At 34.6% G+C, this 22,257-nt stretch overlaps 1 protein-coding gene across 1 annotated transcript in view; it reads right to left on the bottom strand.

The window, feature by feature from the left end:
• Positions 1-2,260: 2,260 nt before the first annotated feature.
• daw (activin beta chain dawdle) overlaps positions 2,261-22,257 on the bottom strand; it is a 31,266-nt gene continuing 11,269 nt past the window's right edge. Inside the window, exons 2-6 of the mRNA XM_089649354.1 lie at positions 13,014-13,129; positions 11,184-11,304; positions 9,803-9,975; positions 6,770-6,970; positions 2,261-4,634 (exon numbers count right to left, since the gene is read on the bottom strand). Coding sequence (XP_089505480.1) covers positions 4,470-4,634; positions 6,770-6,970; positions 9,803-9,975; positions 11,184-11,304; positions 13,014-13,129 — 776 coding nt within the window. The 3' untranslated portion in view covers positions 2,261-4,469. The remainder of the gene's footprint in view (positions 4,635-6,769; positions 6,971-9,802; positions 9,976-11,183; positions 11,305-13,013; positions 13,130-22,257) is intronic.

Raw genomic sequence — 22,257 nt, 5'->3', positions numbered from 1 at the left:
ATGTGTCCAGATACGTACAGATTTGAGAATCGAATAACCACCTCTAGCTGATGCTTGTCAGTTCTCAAGAAGTCTGGAAAGAGGCCAGATCGAGCATACTGATCACAGATTTCATCATTCCAGCCATCTTTAGAAAAACGTTGAGATTGGTCAAGTCTAAGAGGGACTCCTGCTGCCGTTACATTCGCCACAGCTGTTCTAAACTGTTGATCGACATCTACCATCTCTAGCTGAGAGGCACCCCGAGAAGTATGCACTTTCTCATATCTACTTGTGATAATGATCAGCGCTAATCTAATGAGTTTACTAACTGTTAGTGATACATTCTCTAGTTTCAGTAGGGGCTTTTGGGGCAGCATTGCTTGGTCCAGCCATATGATTAAATAGAGAAACTACGGCCTCTGTATTGGACGCGGATACCCCCTCATATTTCAAAGGATCTTCCCATCTCTATCAGTTTTTCACTTTCTCATATCTACTTTTGATAATGATCAATGCTAATCTAACGATTTTACATATGTATATTTGCTGTTTAGTGATACGTTTTACTTAATTTTCAACTAATGCTTGAGATGCACATTCGTTTCTTTCCACATGATAATTGTGATGAACGGCCGGTGCTTCAATCGGTAATTCAAACAGTTTTTCTATCACTTTGGGGCTGGGGACTATTGGAGTATCATTGCTGGTTCTTATCTCGGTCTCTGTGTTCGATGCTGATATTTCTTTGTTTTATATCTTGCGTTTGCTAATTTTGAAATTAAATCATTGTATCAATATAATCCACACTTTCTGTTGACTTTAAAGGTAATCCAGCTAACCTCTCTCGGGACTTGGAATTTCTTAGACGGATTTTAATCAATTTTAATTTCGAACAAATAATTCATCTTAAGCATTATTTGCAAAATGTGTTTTTTCCTCAAATAATTAAGTTAACCCCGTCTATTAATCCGTAAATTACGTTTACCCTTAAGTTGTAGTCCAGATACCCACAAGAAAACAACTATTTTAAATCTGTATTGTTTTTTAAAAATACCAAAATAATCGCTATTCCAAGTTCGTCACTTACCTACTTGTTAATTTCAGAAATTTTAATATTTTTTGGTTGAATTTTTTACATTTTGACATTATTTGGAGCATAAAACATAAATAGAACGATAAAACCTATTCAATTTTTTAAAAATTTATTTGTAGATGTTTTTGCTGTGAGAACTTTATTTGATATAATTCTCTACCTATAAGGATTTTATTAAAAAAATCGTTTTTATAAATTGTATTATTTTGTGTATTGTATCAGTTTTATTATTTTTTTCCAACAATAATACCATTATGTATTAACTATGTATGTTAATTAATGGTATTTTGTAAATAATTTAATTTATTATTTTTATTTGTTTTTATGTTCATTGTGGCCTTTGATCTTTTCTATTTGTGTGTAATTAATTAAGATCTTTTGAGCCATGGAATTATTTTGTGTTCAAAAAATATTTCAGTTTTATAAATAAATAAATTATTAAACGAAATTATGTATTTTTATTTATTTTTTATATAGTCCTACTACTTTTTTTACTATTTTGTGCACCCAATTGTTTGGTTTTACAGCCACCTCTGGTCTGGAGCCCTAAAATATCTGAAATAATTTAAAAAATACCAATCTGTGCAGAAACAGGCAGTTTATTTGATGGGTTCGCCCATCTTAATAAGTGGATTGCAGTATTTCAAGTCTTCCTTGTTCTACCGGTATTTCAATGAAAGACGCTCTAGAGTCATTAATCTCTTTGGCACCGGTGCACAGCTGTAAAACACGCCAAACGGGATAAACCTAACCTAATATTTGTACAAGGAGATATTTGCAATATTTTCTTGTATTCACGACTTTTGTCAGCCTTTTTATTTCTTCCCTTCTACAACATGGGTGTATTGAAGATCCAGTTTCATTCCTGTTCTTCCTTTCCTCAAAAGGACCTTCTCCAAAAATGACCCTCATGTTCATTTCCATCAGGGCCTCTTGTGTGGAGTAAATATAAATAATAAAATTCCCCGATGGATCGTCAGAAGTAAAAAATCAAATTTGAGGACGTGAAAGCTCTACAAGAACTGCAAGTTTACTGTACAGATTTTGAAGGTAAGCTATTGGTGGGAAGTAGTAGAACTATATCTTCTGGAAGTTAATCATGTGAAAAAATATAAGATTTGGTCAAATGGTAATACATGAGATTCACAGAAAAAAATTTAAACACAGATAATAAATTTATCACATTTTATTTATAACATTTCTAAAGGCAGTTGGTTTATATGAAATTGATCAATATACTGCATTTGGAAAGATACATCACAAAAGTGGATAGCTTCTTAAGAAGCTAACAACTAGCAAGTAGTAGGTTGGTTATGGAAGAAAAATCATCAAAACTTTACGGTAGAACAGAGTCTTTTAAATGAATACAAGGTGTTCTTCAAGGACCCCGCTTGAGTCCCCATTTAAAAATAGTTTTCTTTAAATGTCTAAGCTCTAAAATCTTTGTGTTCGAATTTGACGTTAACCTAAATGTCTATGTGAAAATGTCAATACTTTACACAAAAGTAACAAAAGGAATAATTACAAAAAGGATTTATTTATTTTTTACTTTGCTTTGTCTACTAGCAATATATTTCAACGCGATTTATTTATTCAATTGTTGTAGATTTTGCATCCTGCTAGGATATTTGCACATTTATGTGTCTAAATATAAACCTTGTTTTTCTATAAATATCGTTTTGAATGTGTTATACAAAAACAAATAACAGCGTTTCCATGTAATCTTTCAAGGATTTTTCTCATAAACAGAAAATTGTACACAGAATTTTATAACGAGTCTTAATTAACTTAAGTGACTAATACATTGAACAAAATATCAGTCCAGCTTCAAGTTAGTTGCACATTCAGAATTTGATTTCTAACTTAGAAAGACTAATTCGACAAAAAAAAGGTTTTTGGCCGTTTACTTAACAAGCATTTCTTAGCTACCACAATGAACCAGGCTCATCAACTATTTGATAGTTGTAGGCGCATTTGTTAAGGTCCCTTGTGAGACTAAACTATATCTAACATCCTACCTTCCACTTGAGGAAGGTTTGGAATGTTCCAATAGTTTGCAGCCTGTTTTGAATATCCGGCTCTTCTAGAATATTTGACAGATTGGATGGCCAGGCCATAGTTCGCTCTTCTAGAATTCCTGAAAGTTTGGATAGCCTGGCCATAGTTTGCTCTTCTAGAATTCCTGAAAGTTTGGATAGCCTAGCCATAGTTTGCTCTTCTAGAATTCCTGAAAGTTTGGATAGTCTGGCAATAGTTTCCTCTTCTAGAATGCTTGATAGATTTTATAGCCTGGCCATGGTTTGCGGACTCAATATTTGAGCATTCTTTGCCAGCATCGCGTCTTGAGTACATCCATTCTTTCCCCGGTTAACGTTCAGTCAATGTTTCTATACCATTCTGAAATATGAAGAAGATTAACCCTCTTACAAATATCATCCTTATTGATATTTCTTATTACTCCGTACAGTAAAAGTCAGCTCAATAAATGCTACAATTTAATTAAAATATATGATAGGCTATATAAATATTATAATACAACATTACGTCAATCTTATTCTATTGTTTTCTGACCAGAAATAAATACGAATAAATCAGACGTGATATTAATCTCTGTCTATTAATGTAGTCCTCATTTACAATAGTGCTTTTTTGTACAATATGTACACACATAATATTGACTGGACTGAATAATAATGGTACCATTCTTTTTTATGTGAACCTATTTATTTTATGATTTAAAATAGTTGCCGATGTTTGTGACACCTTTAAATCAAAAAGATATTATCTGGTGAGAACAAATTATTACACTCATGGTAAGGTAAATACCCCACGTGTCTCAAAATACTCGATAACCGTTTTTAGATCACTCTGGACGACATCTACTTGTAATGTTTGTTGTATCTGATGTCATATTGCTTGAAGTCCTAAAGGATTTTTTTCCTTTTGTAGATTGGCTATCATTGGGGCGAAGTTCACTTTGCAGGTTTTAACAGAACTGCACTCCGTAGCGCGTCTTTCTTAACTGCAACTCTCTAACAAAATCTAAAAAATTTTTAATGATTTCACCAGTTCAATAAAGTTTTCACAGGAACGTTCTAGACTATTTAAAAAGCTGCACTGACTCCGAAAGTTCATTTGTAAAAAAATGCTATTTCTAAGTCCATGAACTGCGCTAATCCGAAGCTGGTACTTGGTCACATAGCTAAAAACTATGCAGTTGCACCAACACAACACTTTATTCAACTGTTAAAATAATTTGGTTTTCCAAAGTCCATGAACGAAGCTTACACCTACGTAATTGTGCCAATCCAATACTTCTGATAGTCCATCTGCTGTGTGACAGACCAGATGTCTGTCTGCTGTCTGATATACCAGACAATCCATGCAAGAGGTCTCACATGCACCCGCAGGACTCGACGATCATGTTGGGCAAGGTGGTCTGTGTGACCGTCAAGTTGGAGTCCCTGTAGAAGAGCTGCATGGACGAGAAGGTCGTGGGAGTGCAGCAAGGCTTCAGCTCTACGCGACGAGAAGCCCCCGCATTGCTGTGGAACAGTTTCTGAAAAATGGTAATTAATTCATTAGTGCTTGCTGGTTACCTGAAGAAACTCATAGTCCCTGACAAAGTGGAAGACAGAAGAAGTAGAGGAAAATCTGGAACGTTAAATAGTGAAGGAGTCTTGTTCACCAGGGAAATTGGAGTGGGGATCACCATTGTCACCAATGAATTCATTAATTAAGAAGAAGTGATTGTTCAATAATAATCAAGCTTCTACATCATCGCATGAAAACATAGGACCGGGCAAAGTAACAGTGACAAAAATTCATCTTTTTTTATGTTTAGTAGGTATTTATTTACCTAGAATTTTTTGTATTATTTACAGATTCATATCAAGAAAAAATATAGAAGACAGAAAGATAAGAGATTGTTGAGGATAGTCAGGCCGCTCGGAATGAACCATCTGCAGGTCACATTTCTTCAAACTGATTCGTGTATGGTTCGACTATTATTTCTTGACTGTTTTATCTTGGAAGGCTGCAGAACTAAATTGCCAATGGTTTGTTGTTGAACAAACTCAATTTGGATAGTGGCATATTTAGCATTTTGAAGCTATTTTTAAAAGCCAAGCTACGCTACTACTACTAGTACTACTAGTACTACTAGTATTTATGGTAGTTAATTATTATTTTTTTTTAATGAGCAGGCAACATTCTGATATCTGATTTCACAATAATTTATCAGTAATTGAGTTGTTTTAAATTTAAAATAAGTTAATCTTAAATGTGGTATTTTTGACATAATCTTCTTTTCAAACATATTTGTCAAAAACTTCCACATTTCTTCAGTTGTGGTGATTTCCATAAGTCCTTAAGTCTCCGCATGCCCAGTTTCTACCGATTTATAACAAGTTTCTCACAAACTTTTTAAGTTTATATGTTATTTTTTAAGATAATATCTTTACGTTTGTTATGCCGAAAAGTTTACAATATGAAATTCCCTCGATAGAAAATAATCGCAAATTAAGCTCTGAAAATTATGAAAAACATGTTTTGTTCTCTGATTTAATATGTTATAGGCATGAAAAGTTTTACAGTGTTTCTTTAAATTACACTAAAGCATTTTTCAAGAGATTTTTGTTCCATTTCAAACGAGTCGTGTTTTATTAAATATTTTCACCATTTTCGCTTAATTATTATCATTTTTATATATTAGCGCGCTTCCCGGGCCGATTGTTATGGCTGGCACTTACAACAAACATACATGGTCACTTTTGAATATAGGTGTTAGGTACCTTATATCAGTAATGAGATGTTCATCGTTAGACAATACCAAATCCAAAAGAGATTTATCTATAGGTTTATCTACCAATTGCCAATAGTTACTGTTCAGGTACATATGCAAGAATTGAAAGAGGTGGGATTGGGCGCGAATTTGAGTAATCATAAAGTATGTTGCCTGTTGTATGCTGATGATGCGGTGCTGATTGCTAATAGTATGTATGATCTACAGTCTCTCGTGTCTAGGATGAACGAAGTATGCATGAAGAATGAGTTAATGATTAAGTCTAAAGTAATGGTGTTCTAAAGAGAGAGTACAAAACAGTGTGCAATATAGTTGTGAATGAGGAATACTTGGAGCAGGTGGATGAGCTTGTGTATTTAGGAAGTATGTTTACGAGAGATGGGAAGGCTGACAGATATTGAAAGAAGGGTAAATGCAGGTAACTCCATTAATAGAGGACTGAACGCAGTTGGCGCTAATAAAAATTTGTCCAAAGAAGCGAAGTTAGCAGTCCACAATGGAGTGCTGGTACCTATCCTGATGTATGGAAGTGAGGCATGGAACTGGCAGGGAAAGGATGAAAGTAGACTGAATGCGGTTGAAATGAGATCCCTGAGGCGTATGTGTGGTAAAACCATATTTGACTGTGTGAGAAATGTGGAGATCCGCAAGGAGTGCAAGGCTGATGTAGGCGTAATGAGTAAGATTAAGAAAGGAACGCTTGGATGATTTGGGCATGTAGAGCGAATTAGCGAAGTTAGTTAGTTATTTAGTTAGGTCTTGCCCGACGATTAAAAAATTTCTAAATGCCCCTTTTCAAAATTCTATTGGTTAGGTTAGGTTAGGTTCTGCAATAATTCTCACCGTGTTTTGAAGTGAAATTAACCTATGAAATTGGCAGTTCATCTTACCTTGATGACTGAGTGGTGATGACTGCCACTGAGCGTGACCGCAGCGACAGAAGAACACGCTCCCCGGCAGAAGTAGGCGTGGTAGCCGCGCGGCTGCAGGATCCAATCGTCCCAGCCCAGCTCTGCGAAGGACACGTACAGACGCTCTCGGCAGCATTCCGATATACCTTCCGTGCACTCTAATTGACGCACACGACGTTTCTGCAAAGGGAAGGGAATGTTGTTATTCAGACCTTACCTCCATTATTACCTCCAATAAACATATACATTAGAAGTATTTCGTAACATATTAAAAAATTGTCCCTACTGTATCCTATGCCTTTTGGTCAAACTGAAATTTTATTAACTAATTACTAAAAATTATTCTCGCTTCGTCTTCACGTTCTACATTCATTCTTGAATTGTATAATTTAAAAATAAAATAAAATACTGATTTTATTTTATCTGGCACTTTCATAATATAGTATCAACAAAAACCTATTTAACAACCACTCTGTAAATTGCCATCTCAACACAGGCGTTACACCCCTAGTGAGATGGGCAATACGTCATTATTGTAATTAAATGTATTATTCAAATAATTAAATAAAAATAAAACAAGACGTTCTAAGAACGGTGGGAAAATTTCAGAAAAAACAAAATATTATATTTAGTTTCAAAGAATTCAAAACACAATTAAAAAAATATACTGAAAACCTAAACTAAATAAAAAAACGTAAATAAATAAAAGAAAAACAAAAACAAAAATTTTTAAAATAAAATAAAAATCTGAGAAATTAAACAAATAATACCTCGTCCCATACACACAAGCAATTGCTTATTATGGGAGAACATTAAAAAATAATAAATATTAATCATATCATAATATCTTTTATCTTATTACTAGTGAAATATATATATATGTATATCACACATTGTAATTTTTTTTATTGAATAAATATAATTTTTTTTTAAATAAATTATAAATTACAACATATCAAAACATGATTATTCTCGTGTTGATAACCCGCGACAGAAACGGTGTATAGGTTTTGTTGTGCAAAATTACCATTTCATGGGATTTTTTGTGGAAAATCGTCTACAAACCCTATTCATTTCAGTTACGGTATCGCGCTGCTGTGACTTAAAGGTATGGGGTAATTTGTTCAAAATCATCTACAAACTCTATTCATGTCAATAATTAAATATTGAAGACAATATTAGTGATTTCTAAACGAAAATCTGAAACAGAAAAATCAGAAAAGGAAACGGTCACATCTGGGACACGAACCCAGGACCCTTGTCTTTCCGGGACAGTGCTCTACCAACTGAGCTAATGGGACCCTATTCCCCTCGGTCACTTTTAACTGTATCATACTTCGAATAAGAACTACTAACACTGTCTTCATTTTTTCACCGCACATTTTTATTGGCAACTATCTTTATGTATGATCGCAAGATTCAACCCGATTCACAATTCTATTCATTTCAGTTACGGTATCGCGCTGCTGTGACTTAAAGGTATGGGGTAATTTGTTCAAAATCATCTACAAACCCTATTCATTTCAGTTACGGTATCGCGCTGCTGTGACTTAAAGTTATGGGGTAATTTGTTCAAAATCATCTACAAACCCTATTCATTTCAGTTACGGTATCGCGCTGCTGTGACTTAAAGTTATGGGGTAATTTGTTCAAAATCATCTACAAACCCTATTCATTTCAGTTACGGTATCGCCCTGCTGTGACTTAAAGGTATGGGGTAATTTGTTCAAAATCATCTACAAACCCTATTCATTTCAGTTATGGTATCGCGCTGCTGTGACTTAAAGTTATGGAGTAATTTGTTCAAAATCATCTACAAACCCTATTCATTTCATTTACGGTATCGCGCTGCTGTGACTTAAAGTTATGGGGAAATTTGTTCAAAATCATCTACAAACCCTATTCATTTCATTTACGGTATCGCGCTGCTGTGACTTAAAGGTATGGGGTAATTTGTTCAAAATCATCTACAAACCCTATTCATTTCATTTACGGTACCGCGCTGCTGTGACTGAAAGGTATAGGGTTTTTGCGTAAAATCATCTACAAACCCTATACCATTTCAGTTACGGTATTGTGCTGTGGTGACAAGGTATGGGGTATTTTGTTCAAAATCATCTACAAAGCACCGTTTCAGTCACAGACGACTATTGTAATGAGAAAAAAAATCCAAGGCTCTAACCATTTTTAATATATTTTATAAAAAAATACATTGTAGTACATAGCGAAAAATCCCACAAAGGCAAAGCCTGTGCGTGGGTACTATGGTAGATTATAATATTAATATGGTTTAAGTATAAAGTATACTATTATAATGTACATTTTCTGTGAAGATAAAATACACAAAATCATGTTATTAAAAATAATACGACATGTGAAAAGTAAACAAAAATTAACATAAAATACAGTTTCAGTGAAGTTTTAAACCAGGCATACAAAATATATGGTACCTACTAATGTTTTAGAAAGAAGTATTATAAAAGTTTATAAAAATTGTGCAATCAAAAACAAAAATATTATGCAGTAAAAAAACAAAACCAAGGGTATGGATGTGAGTTATTTATGGCATGAATGTATGGCACCGCGCAATCGAGGTATACGGAAGTATAAATACGGAAAACTGTTGATTTAGACGAAAAATGCATCTATTTTGGTGTATTTTAGCCAAGAATTGATGTGTTTTTTTAATAATAGTTAATGTTTTGGCGTAACAATTTCTCATAAAAAGTTGTAAATGGTGTGTTGTTAATTTAAGGGGCAGTAAAATCAATATGCCTTAGGGCTAATTTGATTTTGCAATGGGGTCCTGCAAATAGGTACACAATTATAAGGACGCATGTAATTAAATTTTAGACATAGGTTTGTCTTGGGTCCAAAATATCACTTACTAACATATCACCTACTATAACAACAGATAATTTATTACACCAAGTTATGACGCACAACTGAAACAGTAGATTTTGAAAATCAGCTCCACGGTTAGGATATAGATATTAGGTTATTTTGGTTTACCTTGGCGCTGTGCCTTGTGTTGATGACCAGGAAGGGGCGCTTGGCTCCCAGCAGTGCAAGGGGGCCCCGGCTGGGCGGGGCTCCGCACGAGGGGCACGCCACCGCCAGGGCGCTGCGGCCCTCCTCCAGCCAGAGCCCCACGGCCCACCCAACTTCTGCCTTCAGCCAGCCTTCTGCAACAACAACACATACCTTGTATAGTCCATCTTAGCAAATGTAAGTTAATTCACACATATTTTAAATATTTACATCTATTCGAATTTCACTTTTGTTTTCGGTAGTGAATTAATGCAAATCTTGGAAGCGTAAATTAACGCACTTCCCGACATCCGATAGAGCTGAAACTCTGCAGATAGAGTCGTCATATATGACAGTGCATTCAATCAACTTGTGGCAATCGCGCATACACACCCGTAAAAATACATACACTCTGAAATGGGAAGATATTTCAGCGGTTAATACACGAAATACATGTCGATCCTACCCGATTGGCATTTGGCGAGGTTGGTAGAATTGTTGACTCCAGTTCCTGGCTAGGAAGGTTCAATCCTGAGTCAAACGCATTTTTCTCATATTGTTTAAATATATATTGAAATTATAAAAATCAAATTCATTCTGCCCTTAAAACTTAGGTTAGGGTGTTTTGCGGAAATTAAAAAGTAACATTTTCTTTAAATGGTTATTACTTACATTAATATTTGTCTAAACTCTAACATCAACATTTTTTCGGATTCGCTGCCCAAATTTAAAAGTGACATCATGTCAATAATATTATAAACTGTTCGATGCACATACATGGTTGTGTTTATACACAACCACACACTTACACATACAAACACACCTATACACTACACACGTCACCCGATAATGAGATATTACTACTCAAACCTACCTCACACCCAACATAAAACACCAAATTAACAACAGTTTTAAATTTATGTATTATATACAAATGTAAATATTTGGTAGACACTGTAATGTATGTATAGAAATAAAAAAATAAAATAAAAAATAAACATGTCATTAATAGTAGGTACCCACCTTGAAATATTTAATATTTATAACTTGTTTTAATAATATAAATAAAATATTGGAAATTTACTTTTGGAAGCATTTGGTGACAATTGTGTGAAAGCACTATGAAGTAATATTATACTTGAATTTATGTGAAACACGTTAACTTGAACAAGATCGTAAATTCCATTTTATTATGAACAAATCTGACGAAAACACATAGAGAAAGATATAGGCATTTCAAAACATCGACCAGTTTCTTCTTGCTTCTCCGTCAGCAATAAACCAACTGATGATAGAATACGATTGTCAATAGGGGTTTTTAGGGATATATTTTCCAGAAAGCAGATTAAGTGAGGTAGTTTACCTTTGAGGTCTGTCTCCGTGATGGCTACCGGCCTAGTCTTGGTGTGCAGATGGCTGTAGTCCCAGTGAGCTGCCTCTGTCACCACAAAAGTCTGTTTGAATCCGTCAAGAGGATCAGGCTCCTGCAATAAAGATTAGCAAATCATCATTACTAATGAGTCTATTGACCATTAAACGCGCAGAAAATGATCTTAAAGGTAATACTAAAAAAAAACATAGACTGACTGATCCAGACCAAATATTTAACAGTTGTGACGTACTAGATATACGCCAATTATCACTCACAGACCAGTTAGACAAGCGTACAAAGAAAACATAAAAACTCAGACATTAAATACAAGCTTTGGACAAACACACTATCAATATCATATAACAGTCTAACACTTGAAAATAAAATTAAGGAAAACAAAAATAAATTCAGACACAAAATGGATTAAAGAACAACCAAAAAGGCAATATTACCAAAATATCATAACATAAAATAATAAAACCTACACGTAACACACAACACCAATATAAAACACACACCAGTTAAGGCGAAGCTTAATGCCAAATCACTATTTTGATTAATCTTTATACCGAATTGGTGTACATTAAGAATACCAAAAAATATGCTTTAGATAAATTGAAGGTTTTCCTATCGTTTCGCTAAAGTAGAATACAAATAAAAATATAAATTACTCAATAAAAATATAAATGTAAGCTACTAGAAAATTATTATTTTTCAATATAAATGTATGAACGCGTAAAGGAAACAACTTTAAAAAAAATACAGTATAGCTGTAAGATTAACTGTGACAGTTTCACTTGATTAACTTTTTTGCTTTGTTATAAAATTATTTACAAAACAAATAAAAATCTGTTTTTTGCTTGAAATCGAACGTTTCTAGACTCCGTTTGTCAAGCGATTTGAATGCCTATTACCTACGATATAAGGTATAGCAAGAATATACACATTTTTTGCTTGTAGCTTCCTCTTAAATCATTTATTTTTATGATTTTCTCATCTTACTTCTATAATTTCTTCTATTCTACAATCCTTTTTTTCTTGTAGGTATATGAGTATTTTTTATGTTTAATATTTTTTATCTTTCTCATACTATTTGTGCCACATAATTGAGACATTTAACTGAATGTCTTTCATTTCTACACGAAATTGACATTTACGGCCGTTCTTCCCAATCCTACTAAAGTCCTCCACAACACAGGTGAACTCCTAGCGTGGAGGACTACACCTTTGTCATACAAATATAGTTAATAATACTGATCAACTGTTGAGCCGAAATTTTGGCTCAACACTGCTCAAACGCACAACTATGCTCTTTCCAACGGAAAAGTGACAACTGAGTGATCAACCAATTTAAGGAAGCCAAACTACTGGATTATACTTGCCTCAGTAAATGACTACTTATAAAAAGTGTCAACAGAGTGAAACATATTTGCGAGGCCAAGGCACGGTGGCATTAGTCAAGCTAATAATTTATTTTTAACATATTTCATACGTTTAAATATTAAATATCGGTTTACGTATTACAGTACTTAAAAAAATGTATGCATTATAATAAATACAATAATTAATTCGCCAATTTTAATTTAGCATTGAAAGTTTTAACATTGATTTTATTGTCTATGAAAGTGGACATAGCCACTTAAGATAATCAACAGTAAAGATGTTTGGAAACAGGTGAATCGAACGTTACTGAATAAATCATTTGGCTGATCGGACGCTGAGATTGATCGTTTGAAATGTTCTGAACAACGTCCGTTACTATTGGGTTTGAACATAATCATTTTTAAAATAAGGTTGTTAGGTATGGGGTGGAGGCTTTACCTTGTACATCCAAAGCTCTGCTGAGCTGACGTCCTGAGGCTGCAGATCCCTGGGCATGGTGAAGGAGAAGCATGCGGTAGGGTGGCGACCTCCTCCGCACTTTCCCTGGCGTAAATCTGCAAATAAAAACAAATTGGATTTTAGAGATTTTGAGATTTAAAAAAAAGTTTTATTTTTTTAGGACGGGCTTGACGGGTCTCATTGAACATTTCTTCAAATTTCAAATTTTCGAGTTCTGTGAAAGATTTTTTCTAGTTCTATTATTATTTCAGTTCTTTCAACCAAATAACCTATAATGATATAATAACAGAACTTGAATAGAACTATCAGAGAATTGTTCAAATTCTGAGAAACAACCCATCCTTAGTTTTTATGTCATTGCTCTGATGATATTTCCTTTTTTCCGACTTTATGTCCGGGTTAGATCTTCCCCACAGGAAAAACTAAGCCCTTCCACACACTTTTCCACAAATGATCATCTAGTCAATCTACATTATGTAAGTGTACAATATAAGTATAATAAATACAAAACAATACAAGAACAACACGTCAACTCACCAGAGATCAAAAGGGAAAATAATTCACCGACTCCAGATATTTTCATATCAGAGGGTTCAGCTCGGTAGAACTTCTAACTGGACCTATAAATCCTACTGATCCATCAGTAAAAATATTTAAAAAAAAAATCAAATATTATAATTTCAATGTTATTTAAAATTTAGTTAGTGATTTTGTTTTTCCGTGCCATTCCAGCGTTTCTCCAAGTTTAGCTTTATTGGGGTTCCATTAACCCATTACCTCCATGACGATGTCTATAGGCATCAAAAAAATAGATGAAAAGTATGATTTTTTTTCACTATGAATAAAGCTAAATCCCACCAAGTTGTTATGCAGCATTTACAGATTGGTATGTTAGCTTTCAATAATTAACATAATTTAATAAATTTTATTAATTATTCTATTTTTAATATTTTTTTTACTAAAGCCCTGAAAATAGACCCATTTTGAAAAAAAAAAAATTTAAAACGGAAAAAAATAAAACATGTGTGAATCACATATTGTTATCAAAAGATGAAATAGTCGACAACACTGTTTCAAAATAGTATTATATGCATAAGATGACCGCTGGATATCACTGAAATCAGGTGATGCCTGCGCGCAACGTTTGGAGGTTAGCTGTGACAGTGTTTTCGTATGTTTTTGGTTAGCTTGCCTTCAAATAATACGGTTTTGTTGTGTTTTTATGGGTGATTTTTATTAAAAATAATAGTTAGTCTGCAGTTTTCGGATATTTTTAAACAGAAATGTTGATGAACAGACGGACGAAGAGCTGATTGACGATGATTTGATGGCATATCACGACTTGACTGGAATCAGCCTTCGACATCCTCTGGTGCGAGTCGTAATACCTTGCGAATATCTTTTTCAAATGCACCACCAGCCAAAAAATTAAAACTACAGTAAACTGTTGCGTTCCTGAACCGCTGAATGTGGTGCATAAAGATATGTACGAAAAGCTGAAGTCTTATAATGCTTTTCAAGTGTTTTCATTATTCTTTGATGACGAAATGATTCAGTTTATTCTTGAGAGGATGATCAAATACGCTCGATTTAAAACCAATGCCGAATTCCAGTAAGATATATACGAATTGAAGCGTTTTCTTGGTTTCTGTGTTGACCGGCTACAATACATTGCCATCTACCACAGATTATTATTCGTCTGACCCGACCTTGGGTGTAAGCGTCATCAAAAAAGGAACCAACGTCCACATTTCGAGCTTATAAAGCGCTATATACATTTTTGCGATAACAACAATCTAGATATAACCGACAGAATGGCTAAGGTATGATAATGACTAACGTTCCATCTTTATTTGTATTTGATGTTTTTGCACACAAACTTTCCATCGACGAGCAAATGGTGCCATATTTCGGTCGACATTATTGCAAGATGTACATTAAGAATAAGCCAATCAAAGTTGGCTACGAGATTTGGTGTCTTGCTTCCTCCGAAGGCTACCTGTTTCCAAGCAATGCCATATAAGAAAAACTTTTTTAGCACACTGAATTCGCCCACATAACACACACAACCACACACAGACACACATGCACATGTACACACACACACACAAACACTCACACACACCTCTCTCCTTCCCCAGCACACTAATTTAACTTAACTTAAAAATGTAACTTAACCGTTAAATGTATAATATACCTCATATGCATATAAGTCAGCGACATGTCATTGGTACCAATTATTGTACTAACTTTTATAATTTTGTAACTATTGTCATCTATGTAATTATGTACTGTTTGTTTCTGCAATAAACAAAAATAAAAATAAAAATAAAATATTCCTGAGCATCAGATACATATGACCCCGTATTAGGTCAAAGATTATCCTTCGTACTGTCTATGATGGAATATATAGAGTTCCCCGCACACCATGAGTTATTTATGGACAATTTCTTCACATCTCACCATTTGATGTGTATCCTGAAGGATAAGAGAATGTGCGCTACTGGCATATGAAAGCCAGTTCGCTTCTCTAACCTTGAAGCTTCAGGCAAGTTGAAGACAGGAAAGTAATTGAAAGGAAGGTAATATTTACTTCTATATTTCCCTTGCGCATAGCGAACATTTACCTAGCAGGTGAATTTGATGCGGTGGTAGACGTAGAAAGTCAAATCCTCGTATACCGTTGGTTAGGACAACCGTGAAGTAACAGTGGCCACGAACTATGATCGAATGAAGCCAGTAAGTCAAGTGCAGAGTTGGCAGAAATTGAAGAAAGACAAAAAAGGCAAAGTTTTGAAGGAAGCATGCAAAAAAAATCGGTTGCCCAGCGTGCCAACACGAAATCATAATTTGGAAATGGGTGGGGTAGACCTCCATGATAATGGTATACAAAATTATCGGGTCAACATTCGGTCAAAGAAGTGGTACTGGCCTTTATTTGCATCTTGCCTGAGCAGCACTCTTTTAAATGGATGGAAGTTGCTATGCTTCTTTAGGAAGTTCGAGCGTGATATGGGAAACCAGATGACTAGGCGACAGAGAAAACCTTCCCAGAAGACATTCCGTGTGGAGGTTACCTGTACTCTTTTATTGTCTTTTCCAAATCAGGTCAATGCCGAATTCGGAGATTCTCGTGTGAAGGAAGAAGGCCATGACGCAGAAGATGGGAAACGTGTGCGTCGAATGCAAGAATTTCATTTGACATATCGTGGCGAATCTCGAATTCGTTGTGCTCTATGTAAAAAAAATCCAGCAGTCTATCGATGCCGGGCCTGCAACCACGCCCTTCATTTTGACTGCTTCGAACGGTATCACTTAGAGAATAATTTGGTTAGATTTGGTTAGTTTTCCTCATTCTAGAAGGTTTTTTCTAATATTGAATTTTTTGTTATTTTGCGTATTTTCCATTAATAAATTGTATTTTTATTGAATTATAAATAATGGCAATTATTCATTTTAAATTATCAATATAAATCATACAGTTTACTGCATTTTACCCATAGTTGACGTAAATTTTGCTTAGGGGGGTTACCTCCAAGCGTTGCGTTTAGGCATCAATTTTCTAGACGCTCCGGTGAGAGGGTGGGCGGGCGGAAAATTCTAAAAATGATTTTGGGCTCTCCTTTAAGTCTATGCTATCGGGTTATAATGATGATTCAAGTTTATAAAAATAAAAATAAAATCATGGAGGTAATGGGTTAATTATTATTAACTAATCAGTAAAACACGAATACGTTGTGGTGATGTCGGAACACGTGTTCATAAAAATTCTAATGTTTTCGCTCTTCGTCGTTGTGTATTATCAAAACAAACGCAGGTGCATAAACATACGTTCCGAAATATTATGAATGTATTAAAAGTTTATTAGGAAATGGCATACTATCCCGTTTTTAACAGGATTTTAATAAATCATCAATACTTATTTTTCCTCGTGTACGCATGACCAGTCTGTTAAGAAAACCGGTACAGTGAACATGTCCCTTCAATGCGTTTAATTCAAGTCCATTATGTAAGCTTATGCAATGACTACGCAGTGTCACTCGAGTCCATAATATCGTTCGAAAATACCAAGGGTAAGTCAGTATCCTTTTCCAATTCTAACTGTTAACCACAGCTACCCCAATAGTTGCGTCAGATACTGATTACAGTCCATCAGTCAATAGTAATCCACAATATACACCACGACACGCATTTGGAAGTAATGCTCTCATTGATTAATATATATTACTCTATCATCAGCAGTGAGCAAACGAAAATATTTACTAAATGATAAAAATTATTAACTTTATATTAGTGTATAGATACGTCCGTATAAAAGTTTTGTTATTTTGTAATTGGTGTTTGTGTTCCAAAGATGAAAAGTCATTTTTATAAATAAGAAAATATAATTTTTCAAATTAACTACATTGTCTTAAAAAACTCTTGCTATTTTCCCTGCAAAAACGAGTTTATTAGTAAGCCTTCAAAGATGTTTTCAAAGGGAGATATGAAATTACGAATGAAAAACGACTCGTTATTATAAATAGAGCAAAAATCTAACGAAAAATGCTTTAGCTGCATTTAAAGATACACTGTGATTTTTTTCTTCATACCTGTATCGTATCATATTAAATAACAGAACAAAACGTGTTTTTAAAAATTTTCAGAACTTACTTTGCGATTTTTTTTTAGGGAATTTCATATAATTACCGTTTCGGCATAACAAACGTTGTTAGCTGGGCGAAACCGAGTAGCACATTTTAAGGTACCTAAAAATTGGTCAGTTCAAGTACAAATAATTTTATTTTAATAATCAATAATTTTAAAAAAATACCCGTATTTAAAAACAACTATTTAATTTTTCATATGAACTGTAATACCGTTTTTGTAGGACCGACATTTGTTTAGTATATTAACTGCTGTAATGTCATTCAAATCAGTGAAATGCTTAGGTATATTATGTACGCGTGATTGCCATCAAAAGTTGATATAATGTATTGCCATCGACGACGAGTTTATATGCTGAGTTTCAGCTCGATCGGATGTCGGAGAGCATCTATTTGAAGTGATATTCAAAACACAATAATTATAATATAATTAACAGTGACTTAAAAAAACTATTTACAGTGAGTTATAAAGCTTTTATCAATTCTCGTTGCGAAATCAGGTTTTCAATTTCAGTTTATTTGGGTTATTATAAATCAGATACATAATGCGTAGTGGGTTCTATAATTGTGTTATGTAATATGACAAAAAATCGCGTGTTACGAATGTATCATTAATTTATTTAAATACCTACTTTCATATTTAAATAAATAATTTAAAATTTTCCTATAAGGAGATGGATTCAAATGAAATCATTATCTTTTCTAACGAACCAAATCCGAAAACAATTACATGAAGTGTTTTACTAATGATAAATAATCTATGCTGTCATGAAGTTAGTTCCTGGTTGGGAACAGGATGTTAGAGGGAAGGTGGATGACTTGGGAAATTATATTGTAATTAAGACAACACAAAGCTATGGAAGGTGTTGTCCAAGTATGGAGTGAATACAAATCTGACTCAGGCAATTGCGTCTCTGTATGAGGGAAGCGTTGCATGTGTTAGGGTGAACGGTGGTTTTACGGGGTGGTTTGATATCACAAAAGGTGTTAAACAAGGCTGCGTAATGTCACCGTGGTTATTCAATCTATACATGGATAATTGTATGCAAGAATTGAAAGAGGTGGGATTGGGCGCGAATTTGAATAATTTGAAAGTATTTTGCCTGTTGTATGCTGATGATGCGGTGCTGATTGCTAATAGTATAGATGATCTACAGTCTCTCGTGTCTAGGATGAACGAAGTATGCATGAAGAATGAGTTAATGATGAATGTGAGTAAGTCTAAAGTCATGGTGTTTGAAAGAGAGAGTACGAAAACAGTGTGTAATATAATTGTGAATGAGGAATACTTGGAGCAGGTGGATGAGTTTGTGTATTTAGGAAGTATGTTTACGAGAGATGGGAAGGCTGACAGAGATATTGAAAGAAGGGTAAATGCAGGGCAGGTAATTCCGTTAATGGAGGACTGAATGAGTAAAAAGAAAAGAGTATTAAGAAAGGGACGCTTAGATGGTTTGGGCATGTAGAGCGAATGAGCGAAGATAGGAGTGTAAGGAGGATATATGATGCAAATGTGAATGGTAGCAGAAGTCGGGGACGCCCGAGGAAGACATGGCACGATCAAGTGAATCAGATACTCGAGTCAGGCCATGTCAAGAGTCAGAATAAAAGAAGAGTATGTATGAGACGATGTATGAATTTGAATGAGGCAAGAAGTGTGTGCCAAGACCGAGTTGTTTGGCGGTCCGTCCTCTCTGCCTACCCCTGCGGGGAAACGGCGTGATGGTTAGTTAGTTAGTTAAGACAACATAATACTCGATACCATACGATTATACCATCCCAGCCAGAAGCACTCCTGTCCCGGTGTGACCACCAAACGTTTGTTATGGTACTGAAAATGACAACTTGAGAAGGTAAGCACTACGTAAAACACGTATGTTTAACACTTTTCAATAATTTCTTAACTCTCTCGCAGCCAAGTGGGGGAGTAGGTAGTACCCAAAATTACTATCCTCCTTATATTAGCTTAAGGCGATGCACTACGTCGTGTAATATTTTAAATTGAGCCGCTATCAATAAAAACCCTTACGTAGATGGCGATAAGGTTTAAATTCCCGCCTAACACCATCCGCCTGTTTTGATTTATGCAAGAAAAAAACATGGCCAAAAAGTGCCTTTTATTTTATTTTGTGGATGTTCAGGCATAAATATTTAGTTTTTTGTCGATCATTTTATAAATAACTTAAATTTCCACATTATATAATAAAATCATAACCGAAAATGGGTTCGTAAGTAGGAGATTTCGAACTTTAAAGCAGTTTTCATAGTCCTTTACATTATTTTTTTCTGGGCTTATAAAAAGACTTATCTAAAAAATACTCGATTATTTCAAAGGGCAAAATGTATTCTACTCGCAGTATTTAATTAAAGCATCTGAAACATTTCTATGCGACCAAATTTTCAAACCAAAAACACATGATTTTGAATTGCTACGTATGGCATCGCCTTAAATACTTGACGTATCATTTTAGTATTTAGAGTATTTCTGCGCAAATACATAAGTTACCATTAATAATTGACTGAATAATTGGGATTTCTATTGTTTAAAAGCCAATAAGACAGAAAAATGCATGGGGTCGTCGGAAGACCCACTTGGTTACAGACGTTTTGTTTGGTATTTTGGCCTGTCAAGAGTTAACAAGGAAAACCACACGAAAGGAATCCACACTTGGGCGTTTAATTCACGTCAGGCGCTACTGGGATTCACCAGAACCATATTAAAATGATACAATACTCTAAAATAAATCTTAACGACTTAACCCTTCGGGCTTTTAAATAGTTTTACCCACAGAGTCCCAACGATGCGACGCGACGTGACATGGAATTTCGGAATGCTTCCGAGGTATTTTGAATTTACCGTATAGTTGGACAGAACTAGTCGAATTTGCCCTAGGAGTATATTTTAATAATTTTTGTATGAACACCAAAGTCTTCATGCACTTTTTGGCCATGTTTTTTTCTTGCATAAATCAAAACTTCACGTACCAAAGAATTTAGGTCTCTTTTTTTACTAATAAAATTTTAAAAAAATATCGAAAGTGGCTGATGCAATAAATTACATGCATGTGGTAAAAAAAAAAATTGTTTTATAATAAAAGCAAAATATGTGTATATTCTTGGTATAAATAATCCTGTTAAAAAGTGATAGCAAGCCAATTGTATATTAGATTGAATACCTTGGGAAGTTACTAATTCATCGTCTAGAAAAATAAAACTAGGTTATTACCGCTAATTTTATAGTTGATAAACGTTGTTAACGTTGGTAGCAGAAGTCGGGGACGCCCGAGGAAGACATGGCACAATCAAGTGAATCAGATACTTGAGTCGGGCCATGTCAAGAGTCAAAACAATAGAACAGTATGTATGAGACGATTATGAATGTGAATGAGGCAAGGAGTGTGTGGGGTAATATAACCCGTCTATCAAATTCTAGTCACCTTTTGCACTAGTTCACCATTTGCCCTCGAGACAAATATGCAACTGCAGTTGGAACATGACTTTATAGAAGCAAATTTGCTGTAGGTATTGCTACCAGAGTTGAGTCAAACACAATACTCGCTCACATGCATTGTTTGCAAGTTACAAACTTGATATTAGACTCCAGAAATGAAAATTCCAGTGAAAAGAATTTTTTTAACCTTTATGTACATGAAGGTAAAAATGATTTGCGATCCGAAGGGGGTAACTAGGGTCCCCCATGTAATTGTTAGACGAACGTGTCTTTCATATTCCCTTTGCTCTTATCAGTAACATTCCGACATTTGTTTCGGTCAATTGCCCATCTTCGCCCAGCAATCATTTATTAGTACGGGGTTTTTTACAAAATTTCAACAATTTATCAAGTTAATTTTCAAGTACTGTGAAATTTCTATTCAAGTTATGTTATTATTTAAGTTCTGCGAAGCAACTGGCCCATAATAATATAATAACAGAAATTTAATAAAACTTTTACAGAACTTGAAAGATGGCGTTGAAATTTGATGAATTGTTCAAATTCTGAGAGAAACAACCCGTTCAGTAAAATGTACATTTTAGGACACCACTCAAGGCTTGTTTGCAGCGAGGGTTTTTTTTAAATATACATAGTGGCAGACTGGGAGGGGGAGAGGATTTAGTGAGAATTTAATGGATATTTTTAATGTCTTTAAAAAATTGATCCATTACAGAATAGTTTTCTAGGGACCTAAATTATATGGATGTGAAGATCAATTTCAGCCATTAAGGAGGTCTTCGACCCATTAGAAACAGCGGCGCGGGAAGTAGGACTGCGAGTTAATGGTGACAAAACAAAAATGATGGTACAGAGCAGGAACCCCTCACACAGAAGAAGAAGTAGTGCACTATTTAAAGACAACTACTCATATGAAGTGGTCGATCAATTCACCTACCTGGGCTCAAGCCTGACAGAGAACAATGAGGATCCAGCAGAAATCAGAAGGAGAATCACAGCAGCCAACAAAACATACTTCTCTTTGCTGCCAGTGTTTAAGTCACGTAGTGTCCACAGAAAAACCAAAATAACCATATATAAGACCATTGTAAGAACTGTATTGGCATATGGATGTGAGGCGCTGACA

The sequence above is a fragment of the Hesperophylax consimilis genome, chromosome 29 (assembly GCF_061612785.1).
Source record: "Hesperophylax consimilis isolate HC1 chromosome 29, BYU_Hcon_1.0, whole genome shotgun sequence".
NCBI lineage: Eukaryota > Metazoa > Arthropoda > Insecta > Trichoptera > Limnephilidae > Hesperophylax > Hesperophylax consimilis.
Note: the sequence above shows the minus strand (reverse complement) of the source record. Positions and strands in the feature narration are given on the sequence as shown.